General features: G+C 42.2%; 1 protein-coding gene across 1 annotated transcript in view; it reads left to right on the forward strand.

Annotated features, from left to right (window-relative positions):
* Nucleotides 1-23159, forward strand: part of STAB1 (stabilin 1) — a 1127460-nt gene that overhangs the window by 118464 nt on the left and 985837 nt on the right. Inside the window, exon 4 of the mRNA XM_053721023.1 lies at nt 11460-11545. Coding sequence (XP_053576998.1) covers nt 11460-11545 — 86 coding nt within the window. The remainder of the gene's footprint in view (nt 1-11459; nt 11546-23159) is intronic.

Below are 23159 nucleotides of genomic sequence, written 5' to 3' on the forward strand. Positions count from 1 at the left end.
CACAAATATCAGGGTATACCAAAGACAGTTGTAAAGCAATATTATTTTTGTACAGAACACATGCAGGGAGTACACTTGGAGGATGTATTTAAATTACGAGACCCAAATCAAAATTTTTGTTAAGACCTTTTGGAGCTAGGGCTTCTAATTTGTGTATCCAGAACATATCTCTGGACTTCAAAAGATGTTCTCTGTCCCCTCCCCTCCTAGGTTTAATAATCCGTTCTATGATTTGAAACCTTAACTAGCTAATGTTATGATCCATAGAGAGGAAGTGAGAGGAAACTGGTGCTTCTTTATTTTTGCGTCTAATGTTCCGTTATCCTCTCTCTAACCTCTCTACAGGTTTTGCCCACATAGATAAATCCACATGGACACTTAATTATGTAAATAAGAAATGTAGACCTACATGTTAAATAGTCTTTTATGTGAAATTTCCTTCCATTATACCTTGCTTAAACACACTAGTGGGACTGCAGCAGTTGAGAATCTATTAAGAACTGATAGTGAATACACAGAAGGAGAAATTTGCTTTTTTATAGACCTGCTCACTCTAATACTGCATTAGAATTATTTTTTGTTTATGGATTCTTATTTTCTCTTGTTAAGTGTATCCAGTCCACGGATCATCCATTACTTGTGGGATATATTCCCTTCCCAACAGGAAGTTGCAAGAGGATCACCCCCAGCAGAGCTGCTATATAGCTCCTCCCCTCACATGTCATACCCAGTCATTCTCTTGCAACCCTCAACTAGATAGGAGGTCGTGAGAGGACTGTGGTGTTTTATGCTTAGTTTATTTCAGTTATTTTAGTTTATTTGTTATTTTTAAATGGCACCGGAGTGTGCTGTTTTTTCTCAGGCAGTATTTGGAAGAAGAATCTGCCTGCGTTTTCTATGATCTTAGCAGAAGTAACTAAGATCCACTTGCTGTTCTCACACATTCTGAGGAGTGAGGTAACTTCAGAAAGGGAATGGCGTGCAGTTTGGGGGTGATCCACCCAGTTCCGCGGACGGAACAAGGACAGGGATTTTATTCAAATCTGTTCGTGGTTCCCAAGAAAGAGGGTACCTTCAGACCAATTTTGGACCTAAATATCTTAAACAAATTCCTAAGAGTTCCATCATTCAAAATGGAAACTATTCAGACCATCCTACCCATGATCCAAGAGGGTCAGTACATGACCACAGTGGACTTAAAGGATGCCTACCTTCACATACCGATTCACAAAGATCATCATCGGTTCCTAAGATTTGCCTTTCTAGACAGGCATTACCAATTTGTAGCTCTCCCCTTCGGGTTGGCTACGGCCCCGAGAATCCGCGAGGCATAGCGGTGGCTCTGTATCTAGACGACATCCTGATACAGGCGTCAAGCTTTCAAATTGCCAAGTCTCATACAGAGATAGTTCTGGCATTTCTGAGGTCGCATGGGTGGAAAGTGAACGTGGAAAAGAGTTCTCTATTGCCACTCACAAGAGTCTCCTTCCTAGGGACTCTGATAGATTCTGTAGAAATGAAAATTTACCTGACGGAGTCCAGGTTATCAAAACTTTTAAATGTTTGCCGTGTCCTTCATTCCATTCCACGCCCGTCAGTGGCTCAGTGCATGGAAGTAATCGGCTTAATGGTAGCGGCAATGGACATAGTGCCATTTGCGCGCCTGCATCTCAGACCGCTGCAATTGTGCATGCTAGGTCAGTGGAATGGGGATTACTCAGATTTGTCCCCTCTACTAAATCTGGATCAAGAGACCAGAGATTCTCTTCTCTGGTGGCTATCTCGGGTCCATCTGTCCAAGGGTATGACCTTTCGCAGGCCAGATTGGACGATTGTAACAACAGATGCCAACCTTCTAGGCTGGGGCGCAGTCTGGAACTCCCTGAAGGCTCAGGGATCGTGGACTCAGGAGGAGAAACTCCTCCCAATAAATATTCTGGAGTTAAGAGCAATATTCAATGCTCTTCTAGCTTGGCCTCAGTTAGCAACACTGAGGTTCATCAGATTTCAGTCGGAGAACATCACGACTGTGGCTTACATCAACCATCAAGGGGGAACCAGGAGTTCCCTAGCGATGTTAGAAGTCTCAAAGATAATTCGCTGGGCAGAGTCTCATTCTTGCCACTTGTCAGCGATCCACATCCCAGGCGTGGAGAACTGGGAGGAGGATTTTCTAAGTCGTCAGACTTTTCATCCGGGGGAGTGGGAACTCCATCCGGAGGTGTTTGCTCAGCTGGTCCATCGTTGGGGCAAACCAGAACTGGATCTCATGGCGTCTCGCCAGAACGCCAAGCTTCCTCATTACGGATCCAGGTCCAGGGACCCGGGAGCGACCCTGATAGATCCTTGGTTCTTCAACCTGGTTATGTGTTTCCACCGTTTCCTCTGCTCCCTCGACTGATTGCCAAGATCAAACAGGAGAGAGCATTGGTGATTCTGATAGCGCCTGCTTGGCCACGCAGGACCTGGTATGCAGACCTAGTGGACATGTCATCCTGTCCACCATGGACTCTACCTCTGAGGCAAGACCTGCTAATACAAGGTCCTTTCAATCATCCAAATCTAATTTCTCTAAGACTGACTGCATGGAGATTGAACGTTTGATCCTATCAAAGCGTGGCTTCTCCGAGTCAGTTATTGATACCTTATTACAGGCACGAAAGCCTGTTACCAGGAAAATCTACCATAAGATATGGCGTAAATACCTGTATTGGTGCGAATCCAAGAGTTACTCATGGAGTAAGGTTAGGATTCCTAGGATATTGTCCTTTCTCCAAGAGGGTTTGGAAAAAGGCTTTTGAGCTAGTTCGTTAAAGGGACAGAACTCTGCTCTGTCTATTCTTTTGCACAAGCGTCTGGCAGAAGTTCCAGACGTCCAGGCTTTTTGTCAGGCTTTGGCTAGGATTAAGCCTGTGTTTAAAACTGTTGCTCCTCCGTGGAGCTTAAACTTGGTTCTTAAAGTTCTTCAAGGAGTTTCGTTTGAACCCCTTCATTCCATTGATATTAGACTTTTATCTTGGAAAGTTCTGTTTTTGATGGCTATTTCCTCGGCTCGAAGAGTCTCAGAGTTATCTGCCTTACATTGTGATTCTCCTTATCTGATTTTCCATTCAGACAAGGTAGTTCTGCGTACTAAACCTGGGTTTTTACCTAAGGTAGTTTCTAACAGGAATATCAATCAAGAGATTGTTGTCCCATCGTTGTGCCCTAACCCTTCTTCAAAGAAGGAACGTCTTTTACATAATCTGGACGTAGTCCGTGCCTTGAAGTTCTACTTACAGGCAACTAAAGATTTTCGTCAAACATCTGCCCTGTTTGTCGTTTACTCTGGGCAGAGGAGAGGTCAAAAGGCTTCGGCAACTTCTCTCTCCTTTTGGCATAGAAGCATAATACGCTTAGCCTATGAGACTGCAGGACAGCAGCCCCCTGAAAGGATTACAGCTCATTCTACTAGAGCTGTGGCTTCCACCTGGGCCTTTAAAAATGAGGCCTCTGTTGAACAGATTTGCAAGGCTGCGACTTGGTCTTCGCTTCACACTTTTTCAAAATTTTACAAATTTGACACTTTTGCTTCTTCGGAGGCTGTTTTTGGGAGAAAGGTTCTACAGGCAGTGGTTCCTTCCGTTTAAGTTCCTGCCTTGTCCCTCCCATCATCCGTGTACTTAAGCTTTGGTATTGGTATCCCACAAGTAATGGATGATCCGTGGACTGGATACACTTAACAAGAGAAAACATAATTTATGCTTACCTGATAAATTTATTTCTCTTGTAGTGTATCCAGTCCACGGCCCGCCCTGTCCTTTTAAGGCAGGTCTACATTTTTAATTAAACTACAGTCACCACTGCACCCTTTGGTTTCTCCTTTCTCGTCTTGTTTCGGTCGAATGACTGGATATGACATGTGAGGGGAGGAGCTATATAGCAGCTCTGCTGGGGGTGATCCTCTTGCAACTTCCTGTTGGGAAGGGAATATATCCCACAAGTAATGGATGATCCGTGGACTGGATACACTACAAGAGAAATAAATTTATCAGGTAAGCATAAATTATGTTTTTTTACAGAAACAGGGGACAAGTATGGGCTCCAACCTCGCCCCCATATACGCAAACATTTTCATGAACAGTTTTGAGGAACACTTTGTATATCCCCATAGACTGTTCCAACTCTATGGTGTCTCCTGGTGTAAATTTAAAAAGACTGCACATTTTGTTAATGGAAGTAAATTGGAAAGTTGTTTAAAATTGCATGTTCTATCTGATTCATGGAAGTTTAATTTAAACTTGAGTGTCCCTTTAAATGACCCAAAGCATATCTTGTACAGCAAACATGAACTGTTCGGAATACAGAAACACAATAAATATAACTGTAACACTTTACACGCGTATACAGATCCCATTTTGCAACTGTGTTTTTGCTGCATAAAATGGAATTTGTCTAGCCAATCTTTTAAATGCAAAAAAGGGGATGACATGATACAGGGGGAGGGAAAATTGGATTATCTTTGAAATTTGTCATAAAATATTATACTTCTCATTTCAAATTCAAACTAAGTGCTATTGCATTGTATTTGTATTATGTATTTGTCAGTTATATAATTCTGCTGTATTTTGTGGTCCTTTAACTGTGGCGAGAGAGAGGGCTCCATTGATTTCAATGGAACTAATCTCGCCTCTCACTTTTCGGATGAGGAAAGTTTTTCAGAGATAATATTTTCATGAATGAGTTTTCCTTCTTAATACAAGGGAGAGTCCCCAGCTGCATTCATTACTTGTGGGAATACAGAACCTGGCCACCAGGAGGAGGCAAAGACACCCCAGCCAAAGGCTTAAATACCTCCCCCACTTCCCTCATCCCCCAGTCATTCTTTGTCTTTCGTCACAGGAGGTTGGCAGAGAAGTGTCAGAAGATTTCGGAGTAGTTCCTTAGGAAGGGTATCTACCCTTCGAGATGGGACTGGAGTTTTAAGTAGTCTTGTCAGCCTCTCACTGAGAGCATTGATGAAAGTTAGAGTCTGGAGATGCAGGGAGAGTCTTTCTGTGAAACCATCCAGACTCATATTAACAGCTCCTAAGCAATCAGCATTGACGAGTTTCGCTGCCTGCTTTTCTTGACTTAAGTCCATGTCAGAAGCAATGCTTCAGTCTGTCAAACTTGAAGGACCGTGTTTTCTGTTCCACGGCATAGATTCCGGTAAGATCATTTCATTTTATATACATATGTTAACGATAGAAGACAGGGTCACAGTAGGTTTCCTTTTTATCTTTATGGAATCAAGGGTTAATATCCCCTGAGGGGGATTATTGAACAGTGGGGTTTTTAAATCATATTTGTTATGCGATTGTGGCTGCTTTATGTGTAGGAGACGTTTGCGCTCATAGGCTGATATGGAACGTACAGGTTATTTTAATTTTATTATTCACATTTGAGAGTTGCGCAGTTTTATTAAACTGGCGTGCTTTTCCTTAGCAGGGGCGGTCCTGCATGACGCACCGTGCCTCAGCCATTGGGGGGTATAAGATGCCAGTTTTTTTTTTATAATTTAAATTAGACAAGTTATGGAGGATTCTGATAATTTAAAGGGGGATCCCTCTAATACAGAATTTGATACCTGTGTATATTGTGAGGAGGCCTGGGTAGTCCAGCCCTCTCAATTATATTCCGTATTCTGCAAAAGGGTGTTCTCATCAACCAATGTTGAGATGTTAGAGACCACTGAGCCGTCTGCCTCTGAGGATTCCTCGTCCCGTGAGGTGTATTCCCTAGAATCTTCTGTTTCTACACATGCAGTTTCCCTGAGTACTGCTGCTCCTTTGCCTGAAGGGGGCTTTTTTCCACCAGATGTTACTGCGCAGTTCCACATGTCCATCTCTGCGGCCTTAGAGTTTTTGGCTCTTCCTGCTACCATCAAGCGAAGGGTTAATCCATGCAATCCTGCCAAGGAACCGTCGTGTAAATTGATGATTGTATCCGATCAGTCATCTGGGGATGTGGTTCCCTCTGAGGCTTCAGAGGTAGGACCTCCAGGGTCGGAGTCTGCTGATTTGATTCCTCTGACGGAAGAGGATTTAGCATTTAGATTTAGAATAGCATGCCTGCGCTTGCTTCTGAGAGAAGTTTTGGAGATGTTAGAGATTCCGAGTACTGATCTGTCAGTCAGATCTCAGTCCTCTAAATCAGATAGCAATCTTGATTAGACGAGGGGTGACGGATGGAGATCCCATTCCTTCTTGTCTATATATATATATATATTTTTTAATTTTATTTCAGAATCCCTGTTTCGAGCTCTATAGGGGGGTTTGTGTCGTATGACAGGCAGGACCTGTTTTTATACATTCTTTCTTGGCTATCACTTTTGTGCGCTTGCCTAATTTCTTTTCTATTCCGTTTCAGGATAGTTTTTTGTTTAGAGCTCTTGGTTGTTGTAGAAACTCTTTTTTATAAAGACGTTTCGTCATATGGGATACTACATATTGATGACTTTGGTTGTCCCGTTTTCTGGAGACTTCCTGTGGAAGCATTTCGGTCCAGTTCTAGGCGATATTTTCAAGATGGATTTAAGCCACGGAGCTTATACTTCTTGATTTGGATTATTCTCAGGCTTCTAGCATGAACTGGAACTTCAGAATTTTCTGTCTAGTCCTTGAGTTGCTCTGACAGATATGTTGGTTAGGTCTACTCTGTCCTTCTACTCGAGAGAAGGAGTTATTTCTAGCTTTTCCACAGGTCCATCTATTCTAGATGACAGACCTGTTTTAGGTAATATCTTGGATGGGCGCTTGATTCTGGATCATATCGGATCCAGGTGTCCTAGAGGCTGGAGTTAGACTTCTCATCCTGCCTTTCTGGGCAGTTTTTATTCTCTTGAATTTGTCTTTTGGCCGAGAGAGGGAAGTTTTGGACGTCTTTTGGAGTCATTGTCCAGTACCTGTCGCAGACAGTGTGAGAATATTTTCATTCCCCTGTTGTGTTATGGTCCAAATAAGGGAGGGGTCTTCCGTCCTTTTTGGATTCTATGGTACTTAAAGGGACATGAAACCCACATTTCTTTTTCATGATTTAGAAAGAGCATGCAAGTTTTTAACAGCTTTTAAATTTAATTCTATTAACTAATTTGCTTTATTCTCTTGATATTATCCTTTGCTTTAAAGCATATCTAGATAGGCTCGGTAACTGATCATTGGTGGCTGCACACAGATGCCTCATGTGATTGGCTCACCCATGTGCATTGATATTTCTTCAACAAAGGTTATCTCAAGAATTAAGCAAATTAGATAATAGAAGTAAATGAGAATGTTGTTTAAAATTGTATTCTCTATGTGAATCATGAAATACATTTTTTGGGTGTAATGTCCCATTAAGCAGAGCTTATTATGTCTCATTTTTGAGGGAGAATATAAGGTTCCTTCTTCCCTTTTGTTCGAGAACTCTACAGGATCTTGGTCGAGAAGGATACCTTTCCTTTTCATTCCTTTTGGGCAGAATCTGGTTCTTACTGACCATCTCTTTCAGTATAACTCGTTTCTGATCCTAAGGTTTTTTTGGGATCTGGGGTTTAATTTGGCAGTATCCTGATTCCAGATTTATCTGTGGTCTTAGTGATTCGGGTTTACTACCATCGTCTGTTAAAAGACTTTTAGGGATTTTCATCTGTCTTCTTCGATCCTCAGAGATGGATCTAGACCAGAGTTCTCTGGGTAGGCACCAGGGTGGATCTCTAGATGCTAATTGGTCTTTTCAGATAGGAAGTTTTTCCTCAGGTCTTGTGAAGTTGGAGTTTACTTCAGGCCATCGCTGGCTCTGTGGGGAAGGGTGAGGTTTGTCCTGGGGCCCTTTTTGGGTTTCTTCCGTTGACAGGTCTCATCTCAGTCGGGGCCGAGACATCGGCATGGCACTGTTTTTTTAATCTGTCTTATCAGATTTTCCTGGAATATCGGTTTGGAGAATCGTTCTCCAGGGTTCTGTCCAGATCTCCCTGTCCTTAAGGGACATTTCTCTTAGCTCTCCTGGGGCGGTTTTTGACTTCAGTCGCTAGCCTGTCAGTTGGGGAGAGCGTATCCTATAGGGGGACAGTGGATTCAGATTCCTTCCCGATTATTCTTATGTTTCCTTGGGCAAGCATTTTGCTCTGAGGCTTTTGGTCTTCTTGGGTTCGTCCCAGTGTATGGACTCTAGTCAGCCTTTTTTTTCTCTCAGTGGCTCAGATCTCTTTCTGAGAAGGAGAGATTCTACAGCATAAAGGGTAGTATCTCAAGTTTGGTGGTGGGCGGAGGCCCACTACTGCTCGTTGTCAGTGATCCACTCTCTGAGTGTGATCTTCAGGGACGGATGTTCCCTCCAATCATTCCCTGGATCTGGGGATAAGGTCTCTTTCCAAAGTTTTTCGGATGTTTGTATTTTAATGGGGACGCCATTCGAGAATTTCAGGACATTTGTGCCTATCCCAGGTTACCCATTAATGGTTCGTGGTTCAGGGATCCTCAGACAAAGCTAATGGATCCTTAGCGATGCTTTGGAGATCCAATTCAACCTTTGTTTCTTCTTCTGCCATATCATTCTTACCTCGAGTGATGGCTCGATCCTATAGGAGCAGGCATCAGTGAGACTAATTGCTCCTTTTGGGTTTGCGAGATCGTAGATTGCAGTTTAGGGGCTTCACCTCCATGGGGGTTACATTGTCGCAGGAATCTGCTGGGTCAAGGCCCCTTTTGCGTCATTGAATCTTATTATTTTGAGGCGGTCTGCAAGAGATTCCTTGGCCTTAGCTGAGAGAGGGTTCTTTTCTGAGAGGTTACGGTGCTCTCCTTCAGCACCTAGTTGGTTCCTCGTCATCTATCTTAGGTGTGGAGGACCCCCTTTTTGTCGTCAAGATTCGTCCTAGCACTCTATCTGTCCTGCCAGGGTTCACTTTTTATCCTCCAGGATGATCTGGAGAAGAGTCTTCCTAGCTGGTTCTTGTTGGGACAGTTTCTGGGCCCTGTCTGTTTCCTCATTGAGCTTCCAGACATTCAGTCTTTTTTGCTAGGTCTCTAACTGTGTTCAGGCCAGTAAGTCAATCTGATGCTCCTTTTGGAGCTTAGATATTATTTTTAAGGGGTTGCATCGGGCTACTTTTGTATCTGTGCAGGAGGTGGTCTTTGAATTTTATCTTCAATGATCTACTCCATCTGTAGTTGGCTTCCACGTGCCATAGTCTCTGTGTTGCAAAATTGCAATACGTATTCCTTATGGGGTTTCCTCTATAAAAAGGCTGTTCTACGAACCTAATTAGGTTTTCTTCCTAAGGTTGTGATTTTTTTTCGTGACCTTAATAGAGAGATTGTGGTTGTTTTTTTTATATTGCCTATTTCTTCTCTAGGAGGAAAGGGTTTTCCCTTTTTAGGGAATCATGCCTTAATGCCTTTCAGGCTACATAAGATTAGACAGTTTCTCTGTTGAATATTTGTATCTGGGAAATGCGAGGATCTGTAGACATGTTGACTTCCTTATTTTTTGTTGAGGAATGTCTTCCGTTTGACATAGGAAACAGCAGGACATTAGCCTCCTAGGCTCAGTTCGAGAGCAGTGACGTTATCTTGGGTCTCTGGCATGAGATCTGTATGGATCTGATTGTTGGGCGGCTGCTAGGTCCTCCTTGCATTCTTTTTTCAAAATACTTTTCCCTGCTTCTGTTGAAGCAGCCTTCGGGAGAATGGGTTTTTGCAGGCTGTGGTGCCCTAACATGGGGGCCACCTCTCTTTTTGCCCTCCCGTTAGCATTCAGTGTCCACTGTAGCTGGGGTATAATTTCCCACAAGTAATGTGGACTGTGGACTCTCCCTGTATTAAGAAGGAAAACATAAATTATGCTTACCAGATAATTTTGTTTCCTTCTGTACAGGGAGAGTCCACAGCTCCCGCCCGTGTTCTCCGATGGGCGGCCCTAAATTTGTTTCTTCTGGCACCTTTTTCACGCTGATATTTCTCCTACTGTTCCTTGTTCACTCTGCAGAATGACTGGGGGATGAGGGAAGTTAGGGAAGGTATTTAAGCCTTTGTCTGTGGTGTCTTTGCCTCCTCCTGGTGGCCAGGTTCTGTATTCCCACAAATAATGAATGCAGCTGTGGACTCTACCTGTACAGAAGGAAAGGAAATTATCTGGTAAGTATAATTTATGTTTTATTGAATCTACGCTAATGAAAAGTTAACTTGTCATCCCAGTTAACAGTTTAAGAACTAGAAATGCACCACCATTCATTTCAGGGGCTCAGGGGATAATCTCTGATTAGCTTATCATCACTCAGCCATCTTTTTTTTTGTAATGAAAGAGAGGCAAAGGGGATTATCTGAAACCTTTAAATACATTCACCTAGATTTAGAGTTTTGCGGCCGAAGGGGTGCGTTAGCTACGCGTCTTTTTTTTCTAGCGCTGCTTCTAAACAACGCTGGTATTTAGAGTTCTCTGAAGGGCTGCATTAGGCTCCAAAAAGGAAGCGTAAAGGCATATTTACAGCCTACAGGTCGGCAGATTAGGGGTTAATACTTGAAGTTAGGTGGCGGCGATGTTAGGGAGGGCAGATTATGGGTTAATACTATTTATTATAGGGTTTGTGAGGCGGGAGTGCGGCGGTTTATGGGTTAATAACTTTATTAGAGTAGCGGCGAGGTCCGGTCGGCAGATTAGGGGTTAATAAGTGTAGGTAGGTAGCGGCGACATTGGGGGGGCAGATTAGGGGTTAATAAATATTATGTAGGTGTCGGCGATGTTAGGGGCAGCAGATTAGGGGTTCATAGGGATAATGTAGGTGGCGGCGGTGTGCGGTCGGCAGATTAGGGGTTAAAAATATTTATTATAGTGGCGGCTATGTGGGGGGGACCTCGGTTTAGGGGTACATAGGTAGTTTATGGGTGTTAGTGTACTTTATAGCACAGTAGTTAAGAGCTTTATAAACCGGCATTAGCCCAGAAAGCTCTTAACTACTGACTTTTTTCTGCGGCTGGAGTCTTGTCGGTAGAGGGTCTACTGCTCACTTCAGCCAAGACTCTCTAAATACCAGCGTTAGGAAGATCCCATTGAAAAGATAGGATACGCAATTGGCGTAAGGGGATCTGCGGTATGGAAAAGTCGCGGCTTGAAAGTGAGCGTTAGACCCTTTCCTGGCTGACTCTAAATACCAGCGGGTGGCTAAAAGCAGCTTTAGGACCCCTTAACGCTGCTTTTGACGGCTAACGCAGAACTCTAAATCTAGACGAAAGTCATTTATCCTATGATTATACAAAATAAAACATGCAACTTTTAATACATATAAGTTTATTATTGCCTTACCATCATTAGACTGAAACTGATGTATTACTTCCATGTCCCTTTAAGCTAACAAATGGTAACTACAAAACAGGAACACAAATAATACACATGTTCCTGAATATCTTTTCTTCTTAAAAAAGTACATTATTTATTTATTTATGTATTTATCTTTTCAACAGAATGCCCTGGGGGATCTGAAAATCCATGCACTGGACATGGCGCCTGTTTTGACGGAATAAATGGAAATGGGACTTGCGTTTGTAATGTGAGTGTTTTTCCAGTCCTCCCAACCATCCCTATTTGAGAGGAACAGTCCCTAATTTTGAGCTCTGTCCCGCTGTCCCTCTGAGACGGCTATTGCAGAATTTCCCTTAGACCTGCTCATAGACCGCCTTGATAAGATCACAAACCGTCCAGCCATGACTGCCAACCAGCCAGATGCCCTTAACTCTGCCCACTATCTGCCAGTGACCATGCCCCCCCAACATGGCTCCACCCAGCAAACATGACAGCCTTCCTCAACCTCCCGAGTCCCTAGTACCTAGCCACAAATGTTGGGAACTATGTTATTATATGTGGTATTTAAGCTAACTTAAGTGGCAGTAAACCTTGAGATTTGTTTCGTAAAATGATGATGGTCCACAGTCCTCCATAATATATGGGATATATTTCCCGCCACTAGGAGTAGGTCAAGAACCCATATCAGAGCTTAAAATCCCTCCCACCTTTCATCTCTCTCTTAGTTTTGTTCTTGGCCTCGTAGGAGAAGGTTGAGAATAGAGGTTGTTCCAGCTGCTTGCTTATGGATTAAAATTTAGGAGCTCAGACCAATGTGATACCCAGAGTCCCTGGGAATTATCATTCACAAAGAAGACAGAAGAAAAATTTCACAGCAACTGGATGATACAGGGACATAGGAATTCCCTGTGTTCCTGTGTGACTTCAGCCATAACCACCCTTAGGCATCACGGGGACTCTTCCTTAGCCTCTCCTGAGGAACACAGGAATTTCCTACTGCAATCCTCTGTGGTACTCAATACTTGCACTGGATGGTCTCTATACTGGATACTGATACAGCTGCATTGTAGACATGTGCGGTTCAATTCGGATGAATTTGTTAAATTCGGAGATTCGGATCAATTTGAATTTCCTAATTACGGTAGTACCGAATCTACCGAATAAATCCAAATTAGTTCGGATTTATTCGTTACATTCGGATGGCCATGGATTACACTAGTATTGTACAGTATATTAGGTTATATCACTCTGCTATGGGTTACACCTAATATACAGTACATAATACTAGTCTAATACACAGCACATCCCACCTAACACATACCAAAATTCGGAATTTCTGAATCGAACCGAACCGAATCCAGCCGAATTTATTAGAATCTGAATGAATCCGAAAACGAATTCATTCAAATTTTTCAAATTCGAATCGATCCGAACCGAAATTCGAAAACATCCGAATCGATCCGAACTGAACCGAAACAAATTTTTCCGCCGTGCACAAGCCTACTGCATTGACAAGGATTTGACATACCTGGTAAGCAAGTGGAGGGGTGCTGATTAATGTAAGTGACTTTACACAGTTACAGGTAAGCCAGCGAGTCATACAAAGCAGTAGTCATAAAAATCATCGTTTATTAAACATGGATACAAACATTTTAAAAGCAGCAGCAGACAGAGATAAGGTGTCTAACGCGTTTTGGCCACCGGGCCTTACTCATAGACATATTTTTAGATTAACCAAGATGACATTTAAGTAACATGTAAAACAATCTCATTAGATGCTGCAAATAATTTACATAATTGGCTACACAGACTTAAAGGGACAGAGCATCCCAGGCACTGTGTATATATATATATAATTCATTCATAGTCGTACAAAGCATTCTATTATAACCTAAATATATTTTATAACTACAAATGATTTTAACGACAAAGATAAAGCGGTTATTAGTAATAAACAATAAACCATAAAAAATTATAAAAAAGAGAAAATAAAACTTATGTAAAGAAAAAGCAAAAGTTAGTTAACCATACACCCCTAACCTATATTATTTTATTTTATTACAGAGTATTATGTCACTATACCTGTATCAAGTACAGATGTACAACATATAGGTTCAACATCATATATGTGTAAATACCACAGAAATGAATTCACTATATTTAGATGTAGATAAAGATATATTAACGTGTGGCTTACAATCACTCAAAATGGAACTAATGTACAATTTTTACACCAAAATGTGATTCCTGTTTTCTACAAATACTACTGGCACCAATGTACGTTATTTACGTTGCCAGAAATGTATTATATCGCCATCAATGTTAAGTCCCTTTGGTCTCCTGGTCTGTAACAAGAAGATCCAGAAGGCCTCTCTGTATAGTAATCTGTTGACTCTGTCTCCACCCCTTGGTTTTGGGCGTACGGTTTCTATGACCTGCCAACTAAAGGTGGTTACATCCTGATTGAGGCAATGAATAAAATGCCTGGCCAGATCCGAGCATGCTCTGCCATTGTTAATGTCATTCAAATGCCCCCTAATAAGGGACCTTACTTCCCTGGTAGAGCAACCGGTATACTGGACCTTACAATGTGTGCACTCTATTAAATATACCACAAATGTGGTGCGACAATTAGTCAGCAATCAAGTTGGTATACTTTTTGTGTACTCCTAGACTGGAATTGGGACCCCACCTTGGTATAGGAACAAGCAATACATTTCCCATAATGGCACTTAAAATGTCCCTTCACTGTGAGCCAACTGCTGGCACCTACCCTTTGTTTTTTAGCATTCTTGGTGCCACTATGTTTCCTATGGTGCAACCTCTCCTTGACACAAAGTTGCATGCACCGGAAACATATTCCTTCAGGCCATCCTCTGCTGTAACTATTGGTAAATGTTTGGTTATAATACCACAGATGTCTTTAAATTGAGGGCTAAATGTGGTTGCAAAAAAAGGTTTGCTTGCATCAACTTTTGCATTATGGCGAGAGCTATAACAGACTTTACACAGTACACACACAGCACAGAGGCAATTTGCAGGTACTCTGACAACAAGTTTAGCATAGCTAGGGGATTTACCTTGCTCTCCTCATGACACACATTTTCCTTTTTTCAAGTCCCTACCTACCCTATTCTTATCAGGTGCATAGCCAGGTAACACTGTTGCCCTTCACAGCCCTCTGGCAGCTCTGGGGAAATATTCATGGCACTTTTTAGAGAATAGGTTCCTGGCTCTTTAAGATAACCCATAAATTGCTCAGTGCAGTTAGTTTATCAATAGAGGAAACTCTGGTTATGCACAGAAGCATGTTTTTATGAGAAAATATTTATTATGCTTGGTGCACAATATATCATTTTATTACACTCAAAATGGCTTTGAAGCTTTTTTTGAGGTAAACTGGCTTCTGTACCAGTTAAAGCCCCACCCTCTCAGCTTCCCAGGCCTTACTGCCCACTAAGGAGCTGTAACTAGACAGAAATCAGCTCAGGAAATTATAGGGCAGTAATTTCTGAAAGTACTCAATGAGTAATTCATCTTTCTAAGCATTTCCCCCTACAGGGGCTGTCAAGCAGTTTACTTAGGCTAGAGTCTGAATCCTGGGAGCATGTAATGCATTTTCAATAAGTGTCATAGGAGTACCTTAAAGGGCCATTATACACTCATTTTTTCTTTGCATACATGTTTTGTAGATGATCTATTTATAAAGCCCATAAAGTTTTTTTTTTTTAAAATGTATAATTTTGCTTATTTTTAATAACATTGCTCTGATTTTCAGACTCCTAACCAAGCCCCAAAGTTTTATTTGAATACCGTCAGCTACCTTCTCCAGCTTGCTCCTGTTTGTGTAAAGGGTCTTTTCATATGCAAAAGAAGGGGGAGGGGGGAGTGTCTTATTTACCACTTGCAGTGGGATTTCCAGCTACCTTTTCAACAGAGCTAAACTGAAAGCTTCTAAGTACGTTTTTAAACCATTTTATACTGGATTTCTTCTGTTAAGTGTGATCAGTCCACGGGTCATCATTACTTCTGGGATATTACTCCTCCCCAACAGGAAGTGCAAGAGGATTCACCCAGCAGAGCTGCATATAGCTCCTCCCCTCTATGTCACTCCCAGTCATTCTCTTGCACCCAACGACTAGATAGGATGTGTGAGAGGACTATGGTGATTATACTTAGTTTTATATCTTCAATCAAAAGTTTGTTATTTTAAAATAGCACCGGAGTGTGTTATTATCTCTCTGGCAGAGTTTGAAGAAGAATCTACCAGAGTTTTTGTTATGATTTTAGCCGGAGTAGTTAAGATCATATTGCTGTTTCTCGGCCATCTGAGGAGAGGTAAACTTCAGATCAGGGGACAGCGGGCAGATGAATCTGCATAGAGGTATGTAGCAGTTTTTATTTTCTGACAATGGAATTGATGAGAAAATCCTGCCATACCGATATAATGTCATGTATGTATACTTTTCACTTCAGTATTCTGGGGAATGGTACTTCACTAGAATTACACTGTAAGAAATACATAAAGCTGTTTAATAACTAGAGATTATGTTTAACGTTTTTGCTGGAATGTAAAATCGTTTTCATTTGCTGAGGTACTGAGTGAATAAATGTTTGGGCACTATTTTTCCACTTGGCAGTTGCTTAGTCTGTTTTCTGACAGTTTCTGTTCTCCCTCACTGCTGTGTGTGAGGGGGAGGGGCCGTTTTTTGGCGCTTTTACTATGCATCAAATATTTCAGTCAGCAACTCATTGTATTCCCTGCATGATCCGGTTCATCTCTACAGAGCTCAGGGGTCTTCAAAACTTATTTTGAGGGAGGTAATTTCTCTCAGCAGAGCTGTGAGAATTATAGTTTGACTGAGATAAAAAACGTTTATTCTGTAATTTGTTTCCTGCTTTCAGAATTTGTTATCTTTGCTAATGGGATTAAACCTTTGCTAAAGTTGTGTTGTTTACAAGGATTGAGGCTATAACTGTTTCAATTTATTAATTTTCAACTGTCATAGATCTTCTGTGCTTCTTAAAGGCACAGTACGTTTTAATATTATTCTAATTGAATTGTATTTCCAAGTTGCAAGTTTATTTGCTAGTGTGTTAAACATGTCTGATTCAGAGGATGATACCTGTGTCATTTGTTGCAATGCCAAAGTGGAGCCCAATAGAAATTTATGTACTAACTGTATTGATGCTACTTTAAATAAAAATCAATCTGTACAAATTGAACAAATTTCACCAAACAACGAGGGGAGAGTTATGCCGACTAACTCGCCTCACGTGTCAGTACCTACATCTCCCGCTCAGAGGGAGGTGCGTGATATTGTAGCGCCGAGTACATCTGGGCGGCCATTACAAATCACATTACAGGATATGGCTACTGTTATGACTGAGGTTTTGGCTAAATTACCAGAACTAAGAGGTAAGCGTGATCACTCTGGGGTGAGAACAGAGTGCGCTGATAATATTAGGGCCATGTCAGACACTGCGTCACAGGTGGCAGAACATGAGGACGGAGAACTTCATTCTGTGGGTGACGGTTCTGATCCAAACAGACTGGATTCAGATATTTCAAATTTTAAATTTAAACTGGAAAACCTCCGTGTATTACTAGGGGAGGTGTTAGCGGCTCTGAATGATTGTAACACAGTTGCAATACCAGAGAAAATGTGTAGGTTGGATAAATATTTTGCGGTACCGACGAGTACTGAGGTTTTTCCTATACCTAAGAGACTTACTGAAATTGTTACTAAGGAGTGGGATAGACCCGGTGTGCCGTTCTCACCCCCTCCGATATTTAGAAAAATGTTTCCAATAGACGCCACCACAAGGGACTTATGGCAAATGGTCCCTAAGGTGGAGGGAGCAGTTTCTACCTTAGCTAAGCGTACCACTATCCCGGTGGAGGATAGCTGTGCTTTTTCAGATCCAATGGATAAAAAGTTAGAGGGTTACCTTAAGAAAATGTTTGTTCAACAAGGTTTTATATTGCAACCCCTTGCATGCATTGCGCCGATCACGGCTGCAGCGGCATTCTGGATTGAGTCTCTGGAAGAGAACATTGGTTCAGCTACTCTGGACGACATTACGGACAGGCTTAGAGTCCTTAAACTAGCTAATTCATTCATTTCGGAGGCCGTAGTACATCTTACTAAACTTACGGCGAAGAATTCAGGATTCGCCATTCAGGCACGCAGGGCGCTGTGGCTAAAATCCTGGTCAGCTGATGTTACTTCTAAGTCTAAATTGCTTAATATACCTTTCAAAGGGCAGACCTTATTCGGGCCCGGGTTGAAAGAGATTATCGCTGACATTACAGGAGGTAAAGGCCATGCCCTGCCTCAGGACAAAGCCAAAGCCAAGACTAGACAGTCTAATTTTCGTTCCTTTCGTAATTTCAAAGCAGGAGCAGCATCAACTTCCTCTGCACCAAAACAGGAAGGAGCTGTTGCTCGCTACAGACAAGGCTGGAAACCTAACCAGTCCTGGAACAAGGGCAAGCAGACTAGGAAACCTGCTGCTGCCCCTAAAACAGCATGAATTGAGGGCCCCCGATCCGGGATCGGATCTAGTGGGGGGCAGACTTTCTCTCTTCGCCCAGGCTTGGGCAAGAGATGTTCAGGATCCCTGGGCGCTAGAGATAATATCTCAGGGATACCTTCTGGACTTCAAATACTCTCCTCCAAGAGAGAGATTTCATCTGTCAAGATTGTCAACAATCCAGACAAAGAAAGAGGCGTTTCTACGCTGCGTACAAGAGCTCTTGTTAATGGGAGTAATCCATCCAGTTCCACGATCAGAACAGGGACAGGGGTTTTACTCAAATCTGTTTGTGGTTCCCAAAAAAGAGGGAACTTTCAGACCAATCCTGGACTTAAAGATCCTAAACAAATTCCTAAGAGTTCCATCGTTCAAGATGGAGACTATTCGGACAATTTTACCTATGATCCAAGAAGGTCAGTACATGACCACTGTAGATTTAAAAGATGCTTACCTTCACATACCGATTCACAAAGATCATTATTGGTACCTAAGGTTTGCCTTCCTAGACAGGCATTACCAGTTTGTGGCTCTTCCATTCGGATTGGCTACAGCTCCAAGAATCTTCACAAAGGTTCTGGGTGCTCTTCTGGCGGTACTAAGACCGCGGGGAATCTCGGTAGCTCCATACCTAGACGACATTCTGATACAAGCTTCAAGCTTTCAAACTGCCAAGTCTCATACAGAGTTAGTGCTGGCATTTCTAAGGTCACATGGATGGAAGGTGAACGAAAAGAAAAGTTCACTCGTTCCACTCACAAGAGTTCCCTTCCTGGGGACTCTTATAGATTCTGTAGAAATGAAGATTTACCTGACAGAGGACAGGCTAACAAGACTTCAAAGTGCTTGCCGCACCCTTCATTCCATTCAACACCCGTCAGTGGCTCAATGCATGGAGGTAATCGGCTTAATGGTAGCGGCAATGGACATAGTACCCTTTGCACGCTTACACCTCAGACCACTGCAACTGTGCATGCTAAGTCAGTGGAATGGGGATTACTCAGACTTATCCCCTTCTCTGAATCTGGATCAAGAGACCAGAAATTCTCTTCTATGGTGGCTTTCTCGGCCACATCTGTCCAGGGGGATGCCATTCAGCAGACCAGACTGGACAATTGTAACAACAGACGCCAGCCTTCTAGGTTGGGGTGCCGTCTGGAATTCTCTGAAGGCTCAGGGACAATGGAGTCAGGAGGAGAGTCTCCTGCCAATAAACATTCTGGAATTGAGAGCAGTTCTCAATGCCCTCCTGGCTTGGCCCCAGTTGACAACTCGGGGGTTCATCAGGTTTCAGTCGGACAACATCACGACTGTAGCTTACATCAACCATCATGGAGGGACAAGAAGCTCCCTAGCTATGATGGAAGTATCAAAGATAATTCGCTGGGCAGAGTCTCACTCTTGCCACCTGTCAGCAATCCACATCCCGGGAGTGGAGAACTGGGAGGCGGATTTCTTAAGTCGTCAGACTTTTCATCCGGGGGAGTGGGAACTTCATCCGGAGGTCTTTGCCCAAATACTTCGACGTTGGGGCAAACCAGAGATAGATCTCATGGCGTCTCGACAGAACGCCAAGCTTCCTCGTTACGGGTCCAGATCCAGGGATCCAGGAGCAGTCCTGATAGATGCTCTGACAGCACCTTGGGACTTCAGGATGGCTTACGTGTTTCCACCCTTCCCGTTGCTTCCTCGATTGATTGCCAGAATCAAACAAGAGAGAGCATCAGTGATTCTAATAGCACCTGCGTGGCCACGCAGGACTTGGTATGCAGACCTGGTGGACATGTCATCCTGTCCACCTTGGTCTCTACCTCTGAAACAGGACCTTCTGATACAGGGTCCCTTCAAACATCAAAATCTAACTTCTCTGAAGCTGACTGCTTGGAAATTGAACGCTTGATTTTATCAAGACGTGGGTTTTCTGAGTCAGTTATTGATACCTTAATACAGGCTAGGAAACCTGTTACCAGAAAGATTTACCATAAGATATGGCGTAAATACCTATATTGGTGTGAATCCAAAGGTTACTCTTGGAGTAAGGTTAGGATTCCTAGGATATTGTCTTTTCTACAAGAAGGTTTAGAAAAGGGTTTATCTGCTAGTTCTTTAAAGGGACAGATCTCAGCTCTGTCCATTCTGTTACACAAACGTCTGTCAGAAGTTCCTGACGTCCAGGCTTTTTGTCAGGCTTTGGCCAGGATTAAGCCTGTGTTTAAAACTGTTGCTCCACCATGGAGTTTAAACCTTGTTCTTAATGTTTTACAGGGCGTTCCGTTTGAACCCCTTCATTCCATTGATATAAAGTTGTTATCTTGGAAAGTTCTATTTTTAATGGCTATTTCCTCGGCTCGAAGAGTCTCTGAATTATCAGCCTTACATTGTGATTCTCCTTATTTGATTTTTCATTCGGATAAGGTAGTCCTGCGTACTAAACCTGGGTTCTTACCTAAGGTAGTTACTAACAGGAATATCAATCAAGAGATTGTTGTTCCTTCTTTATGCCCAAATCCTTCTTCAAAGAAGGAACGTCTACTGCACAACCTGGATGTAGTCCGTGCTCTAAAATTTTACTTACAGGCAACTAAGGAATTTCGACAAACGTCTTCTCTGTTTGTCATTTACTCTGGGCAGAGGAGAGGTCAAAAAGCTTCCGCTACCTCTCTTTCTTTTTGGCTTCGTAGCATAATTCGTTTAGCTTATGAGACTGCTGGACAGCAGCCTCCTGAAAGAATTACAGCTCATTCTACTAGAGCTGTGGCTTCCACTTGGGCCTTCAAGAATGAGGCCTCTGTTGAACAGATTTGCAAGGCTGCAACTTGGTCTTCGCTTCATACTTTTTCCAAATTTTACAAATTTGACACTTTTGCTTCATCGGAGGCTATTTTTGGGAGAAAGGTTCTTCAGGCAGTGGTTCCTTCTGTATAAAGAGCCTGCCTATCCCTCCCGTCATCCGTGTACTTTTGCTTTGGTATTGGTATCCCAGAAGTAATGATGACCCGTGGACTGATCACACTTAACAGAAGAAAACATAATTTATGCTTACCTGATAAATTCCTTTCTTCTGTAGTGTGATCAGTCCACGGCCCGCCCTGTTTTTAAGGCAGGTAAATATTTTTTAATTTATACTCCAGTCACCACTTCACCCTTGGCTTTTCCTTTCTCGTTGGTCCTTGGTCGAATGACTGGGAGTGACGTAGAGGGGAGGAGCTATATGCAGCTCTGCTGGGTGAATCCTCTTGCACTTCCTGTTGGGGAGGAGTAATATCCCAGAAGTAATGATGACCCGTGGACTGATCACACTACAGAAGAAAGGAATTTATCAGGTAAGCATAAATTATGTTTTTTATATCAGTATCTGTGCATCTTATTCTTTATAGTAGTGTCTATTACATGCAGTTATATGAAAATGAGTGTATACTGTCCCTTTAAGCTTAGTGTAGATTTTTCTCTACCAATTTTATTGTTTGTGTATGTCTGGTATCTCTACATACTCTGCCATTATACACTATGGAACAAAATGATTATGTCCTCACTAAAATCAATGTAAAACAGCAAATTAGAGCAATCATTTACTGATAGCCCTCCCTGTACAACATGTGTTTTACAAGCTTGTTCCATTATGTCAGGTCAATAGATTCCTGTTAGAGATATTTACCTCAGATTGTGCATGTGATTTAGCTACTCCATTTTAACTTCCTTTAAGGCATTACATACTGTCTATGTTGCTCAGAACCTACTCACTTTACCTACTGAGTATAAGAATAGGTAGCACGGCTATGGCAGCATATTTTTTGACTATTATTATAGCCTTACACTTTTTAGCCCTCTGTAATGTTTTGGGCACTTTCAAAACTTAAGTGTGCGGCCCTTTAAGTGAGCTGGCAATAGCCTAGTGCATAATGCTGTTTGGTAGTGGAGGCTCCGGTTAGGCTGGGGAACATGTTTTGATGCGGTTTATAGGGTTATTATGCTTGGTGCACTATATTTTATTTAAAAACATCCAAAAGTATTTTTTCTTTTTACAAAATGCTTTGCTTCCGGCATTAGCTCTGCCCCTCTGTGCTCCCGGCTTTTCTCTCTAAATTCGAGCCTCTGTAATTATATTTCTGCTACAAAAGTTGGGACCTGATTCTGAACAGATTCTAATCTGATTTCCAGTGTCTGCCAGTCCCAGGAAGGGGATGGGTACCCATACAGGAGCTGCCAGGAGGTACTTAAGGGATTTTCTTATTTCTTAGGTTCTTTCTTTTAAGCTTATTACATTTGAAGATTGTACAAGTGTCTGAGGGAGTGTTTTATAGTGTAGAGGGCTCTCTACCAGGTTTTCTCTATACTGTTTATTATATAAAGTGTCATTGTATACTGTTATATAAGTACAAACATACTCGTACGATATCAGAGCAGGGCCTATATCAATCATCAAGATGGTACCCGCAGTCTTCTGGCCATGCAGGAAGTGTCTTAGAATCTGTCATGGGTGGAGAGGAATCAATGCTCCCTGTCATCAATTTACATAGCAGGTGTAAACAAATGAGAAATGGACCAACTCAGGGGTCAATCAGTCCATCTAGAAGAATGGTCTCTCCTTCGGGACGTAGTCAATCAGCTGGTGATCAAATGGGGTCTACCAGACATAGATGGCTTCACAAACTTCCTAAGTACTGTGCAGGATCAAGAGATCCAAGGGTTCACATGGTAGACACCTTCATCCTTTGAGATAAGACCTGTTATCACAAGGTACTCTTTTCCATCAGGATCTCAAATCTCTAAGTTTGATGGAGGATGAAGGCCTAGTTTTGATACATAAAGGATTGTCACACTCTGTGACTGATACTCTGATACAGGCTAAACAACCTGTGACTCAAAGGATTTGCCACAAGATTTAGAAATCATATTTTGAGTAGTGTTCTTCCAAGGGAATTTCTTAGTGTTCCTTTCGGATCACGAGAATTCTTCAGTTCTTACAAGATGGGTTTATCAGCTAGTACCCTGAAAGGTCAAATTTCTGCTTTATCGGTTCTTTTTCATAAGAAGTTGGCTTAACTGCTTGATGTTCAGACCTTTGTTCAGGCATTTGTTAGAATTAGGCCAGTTGTAAGACCTCTTTCTCCTCCCTGGAATTTGAACCTAGTCCTTTCAGTTCTTCAATGCATCTAGTGCTGCATCATCAGCCACAAACAATTCCTCTACCTGGATATCACATTGTACAGTGTCTGTCATTAAACTAAATAATAGTTATGTTATGATCTCTCTTTCATTTGTAGGAGATGGTGTTACAGGCACATCATTTATTCGTGAAGTAATGCTGAAGCATTGTTTAAAAA

The sequence above is a fragment of the Bombina bombina genome, chromosome 7 (assembly GCF_027579735.1).
Source record: "Bombina bombina isolate aBomBom1 chromosome 7, aBomBom1.pri, whole genome shotgun sequence".
Lineage (NCBI taxonomy): Eukaryota > Metazoa > Chordata > Amphibia > Anura > Bombinatoridae > Bombina > Bombina bombina.